This window comes from Piliocolobus tephrosceles, chromosome 13, assembly GCF_002776525.5.
Source record: "Piliocolobus tephrosceles isolate RC106 chromosome 13, ASM277652v3, whole genome shotgun sequence".
Taxonomy (NCBI): domain Eukaryota; kingdom Metazoa; phylum Chordata; class Mammalia; order Primates; family Cercopithecidae; genus Piliocolobus; species Piliocolobus tephrosceles.
This window is the reverse complement of record NC_045446.1, coordinates 37,419,569-37,424,529: the sequence shown is the minus strand read 5'-3', so window position 1 is coordinate 37,424,529 and position 4,961 is coordinate 37,419,569. Positions and strand designations below refer to the sequence as shown.

Below are 4,961 nucleotides of genomic sequence, written 5' to 3'. Positions count from 1 at the left end.
ACATATTTCTCTTTTTTTGAGAAAAAGTCTCACTCTGTCACCCAGGCTGGAGTGCAGTGGTGCGATCTAGGCTCACAGCAACCTTCCTCTCCTGGCTTCAAGCAATTCTCCTGTCTCAGCTACCTGAGTAACTGGGATTACAGGCATGCACCACCATGTCCAGCTAATTTTTTTGTATTTTTAGTAAAAATGGAGTTTCACCATGTTGGTCAGGCTGGTCTCGAACTTCTGACCTCAAGTGATCCACCCACCTCTGCCTCCCAAAGTGCTGGAATTACAGGTGTGAGCCACCATACACAACCTATTTTCACAAATTCAAGTTTTCTACTTCCCAGAATGTAAGCACCAGGAAGGCAAGGATTTGTCTTTATTTTTGTTCACAGCTGTATTCCCAGTACCTAAAATAGATTTTGGCACTCAGTAAATGCTCAAGAAATATTCATTAAACAAATGAATGACCTTTAGGATGACCATTTGCCAATCAGTTCATAAATTAGACATTAAAATGGCCAGGTTAAAAACAAAATTGGTTTTATTCCCCCAAGTTAAATTAAAAGACCTTGTGACAATTAGTTCTGGCTCAACTGTAGTCTAACTGTGTGACTATAATCAATTCACTTAACATTTTGCTCCTTCATTTCTCCATTTGGAAAATGGGCATAATAGTACCAGAAACATTCTTCAAAAGCTTTCAAGAATCTCAAAAGAGGCAACAACTATAAAAGTATTAGGTTCAAGATTCAATGCAGATGCTTAGCATTGTTTCATAAAATTAAATAAGGATCTCATTGTCCTTTAACTTACTAAGCTGGCAAAATTTCATTTTTCAGCTTCTGTTCTTATACATACTAATGACTATACATTAAACAACTTTCTGTATTTTCATTTTATCCCAAGTATTGTTTATATCAATTTTAATTAACCAATCATTTTCAAACAAAACTGTAATTTCTGACATTTTAAATTTGCCTTCAAAGTCACAAACTTTTAAAGATAAAAATGGATATACTCAAAAAATCCAACCTAACTCATATTTATTGAGACACGTGAAATGGCATTTTTCCAGGCTAATCATTCTTTCCCCCTCCCAGTATGTCAATAACAAACTGGGTTTTTTTTGTGGTAGAAATTCCATTTATTCTCTTCTCATTTTCTCTTTTGAGCTGAATTCTATTGTAGAGTCTTCCCTTTCAATCTTTAAAAAGTGACCCTGTACCTTTAATAGCGGAGACCTGGTGAGAGATTTCTTTCCAAACTTGTTCCCTGGCTTCCAAGTGACGAAACCAGCTGTAATTTGAGAGCAGAGAGATCCTCAGGATATCTTTAGCCAAAGGAAAAGCTCCGCATTCCCACCCAGTCCAGAAATTGAAATACTATCAGGGGGCAAGAGCCTTTCTCTCCAGCTACACACTCCATCTCCCGGGAGCAAGGGGAAACTCCGAGAGGAGCGCTACAGAGCCAGCATCTTGCCAGTGCCCCGGAGGAGGGGTTCCCCGCTACGCCTGTGCCGGAGGAGTTCCAGCCACCGAGCGAGGGGCGCAAGGGTGGGTGCATCCTGCGCTGTGGCGGCCGCGCTACGCAAACACTGGTGTGCAGAGCCACATGAAGCCTGCTGGGGACTGGGGGCCAGGGAGCTGCAAGCCGGCTGGGACTGAGGCGGACGCTGTCTCAGGGAGACGCTGACTCGCAAAGACACTCCCTTCCTTGTGCCTGGGTGAAAAGTCTCCTCCTGGGGTCTCTGGCCATCCTGAATATCCAGAATGGTGTTTCTGAAGTTCCTCTGCATGAGTTTCTTCTGCCACCTGTGTCAAGGCTACTTCGATGGCCCCCTCTACCCAGAGATGTCCAATGGGACTCTGCACCACTACTTCGTGCCCGATGGGGACTATGAGGAGAACGATGACCCCGAGAAGTGCCAGCTGCTCTTCAGGGTGAGTGACCACAGGCGCTGCTCCCAGGGGGAGGGGAGCCAGGCCGGCAACCTGCTGAGCCTCACCCTGCGGGAGGAGTTCACTGTGCTGGGCCGCCAGGTGGAGGATGCTGGGCGCGTGCTGGAGGGCATCAGCAAAAGCATCTCCTACGACCTAGACGGGGAAGAGAGCTATGGCAAGTACCTGCGGCGGGAGTCCCACCAGATCGGGGATGCCTACTCCAACTCGGACAAATCCCTCACTGAGCTGGAGAGCAAGTTCAAGCAGGGCCAGGAACAGGACAGCCGGCAGGAGAGCAGGCTCAACGAGGACTTTCTGGGAATGCTGGTCCACACCAGGTCCCTGCTGAAGGAGACACTGGACATCTCTGTGGGGCTCAGGGACAAATACGAGCTGCTGGCTCTCACCATTAGGAGCCATGGGACCCGACTGGGCCGGCTGAAAAATGATTATCTTAAAGTATAGGTGGAAGGGTACAAATGCTGGAGAGAGGGAATCAAATCAGCCCCGCTTTGGAGGGTGGGGGACAGAAGATGGGGCTACATTTCCCCCATACCTACTATTTTTTTATATCTAGATTTGCACTTTGAGAACAGATCTGAGGTCATCTTTAAAAAGAAAAAAATTGGAGACGAGTGATTTTTAGTTTTGTTTTTGTACATTATTTATGTGATTGTTACGGAATTGTCACCTGGAAAGAACAATTCTAAGCAATGTCATTTCTAGATGGCTTTCTAATTCTGCAGAGATACCTGTTTCAGCCACATCTAAAAGAGCACAGTTGTATGTGGTGGGGAATTAAACTTCCCCATCCTGCAGATTATGTGGAAATACCCAAACATAATAGTGCGTGGCTCCTTTTAGCCTCTAGCCTTCACTCCTGGGCTCCAAAAGCTATCTGAGTTGATTGTTTTTCAAATGAAGTTCAAGGTGCTGCTTTGCATGCCTGCCAACCCATGGAAGTTGTCTGTTACTTCTTTTCTCTTATTTATTAACCATGGTCTGAGAGTTGTTTTTGTTTTTTGTAACAGTATTGCCACAAAACTATAGGCAAATCACGTTTGCAGGGAGATTTCTGGTGCCTCTGTGGGTGTGTGTAAGTTAAAGTGGTCACATTTAAGAAGGCCAAGCTTTGTAGTGGTTGCACAGTCACACTGATACGCTGTTTTGCTCTTTCTCATTGTATGTCTATGCTTTGTCATCAGTGCTATAGTAAATTACAAAGAAGTAGTCAGATTGTTTGAACATACCCCAAATGCCTATGATTTAGGTTACCAATGTATTCTTTCTCATTTGGGGTTTTGCTTCTGTTTGTTTATTGGAAACTTGTACTTCAAGTAAGGGGAATTCTAATTCTAATAACTCCTTAGCTAAGTTTTATTATTCAGGCAATAAACATGTTTTCATATAATACTGGCTTACTTTGTAATTTACATCTGTAACTTCCATATTTCAAAAAGGGGCCAATGCAAAAGGAGAGAGATTTAAGCCAGTAAACTGGATTTAAGCCAGTTTACTTAGAGTATATGATAAAGAAGGAAGGGGAATAGCTACATATTTGGCAATTCTCTCCATAGTCACCCTAACATCCTCACAAGAAAACAAAAGTCTAGCCATTGCCAGAATTTTAAATTTGATCCCTATAGGTCTGCTTAAAGACTCAAATTTTCTCCAGTTTTTCTCATAAACTCAGTTGGAAAAGTTTCTGACAAGGCTTATACCCTATACCCTTATGCAGAGCAAGCATTCCATCCTAAGTTATAAACTACAATGATGTTTAATTTTGAAGCCAGGTCTACATTATTTAATTAATGGCTTTAAAAGGTGGAGATGCACTTTATTTAGTATCTTTCCCTAGCCAATTCTTACTCTCACCTTAAATATGCTTTCTTGTTACATATATACACAGACGCGCACACACACACACACACACACGAAAATAAATAATGTTCATATTCTTCTGTTCAACAGACACTTATTTTCTCCTCTCCCTTGAATAAGAAAACAAGTTTTCCATTCCTATGAACTGTCTAATATCATTCTATTACAGTAGGGGAAACTGAGGCTGGGAAAGGCTAAGTGACTTATCTTCCGTCAGTTATAACAGCCCCTAGTCTCTTAAATTTAAGTACAAGACTTGCCCGAACTAATTTTTTAAAGGATACTGAGAAATGAGAGAGAGTGGTCGAATGCCTGAAATTTTGCTTAACTTATTGTACTTAAAATAACTTATAACTTCTTTTTGTTACTCAGGGCCCCATTTTTGTTGCTTTTTAGACCTGTGTGTAGAAAGAAGATTAATGATCACTTAAAATAGTTTCCTTCTTTATTCTAAAAAAAATGAGGAAAAAATAACAGTGGCAAATAAAATCATATTTGGTACTAAAATGTTTGTAGTTTGAAGTTACAATCATTAATCCCTCAAAACATTTATATCACTCACTTCACAGTAATTATTTGGTAATTCACAGACTTACCAAATGTCATCTCGTTGATTTTCCCAGCTGTAATGGGAGGATATTGGACATGTGATAGTGATGGAAAACTGTTTTCCTTGTGCATGCTAATTTCAATCTATTGGTAATGCTTCCATACAATGTTATGTTAAGGATTCAAAAGACACAGAAGTGAAGAGTGTCATCCCTAATTAGAGATATCTTCCATGGGTGCAAGAAGGGGAATGGTAACACATCTGCTATAAATTTGAAAACCCTTAAATAGATTGTGTATGAGGTTCTTTCCAGTGCTAACATTCTATGATTCCTACAAAACCAGAACGAAATTACCTGGCATCCAATCACTCCACTCAAGCCTAGATGTACAGCCAGTAATCCCACAGAGTCTTATGTAAATGGCCTCAGAGGGCAAATGGGAATTTCTAGGTGGGGAGAGGAAACAACTCTGAACTGCCAGCCCAGAGAATAACATCACAAGGCTGTTCCAAACCTTCTTAGGGTGGGAAGCCAGACCTACTCACATCTTTCCTCCCCACTTCCTCATGATTCTTATTAGACCTTGTTATTCATGCAG

The 4,961-nt window shown here is 41.6% G+C and overlaps 1 protein-coding gene across 1 annotated transcript; it reads left to right on the top strand.

Moving 5' to 3' along the window:
• Positions 1–1,359: 1,359 nt before the first annotated feature.
• On the top strand, positions 1,360–3,342 carry FIBIN (fin bud initiation factor homolog). The gene is made up of 2 exons (XM_023230344.2): positions 1,360–1,565; positions 1,657–3,342. The coding sequence occupies exon 2, from the start codon at positions 1,761–1,763 to the stop codon at positions 2,394–2,396; it is 636 nt and encodes a 211-aa protein (XP_023086112.1). The 5' UTR covers positions 1,360–1,565; positions 1,657–1,760; the 3' UTR covers positions 2,397–3,342.
• Positions 3,343–4,961: the final 1,619 nt, after the last annotated feature.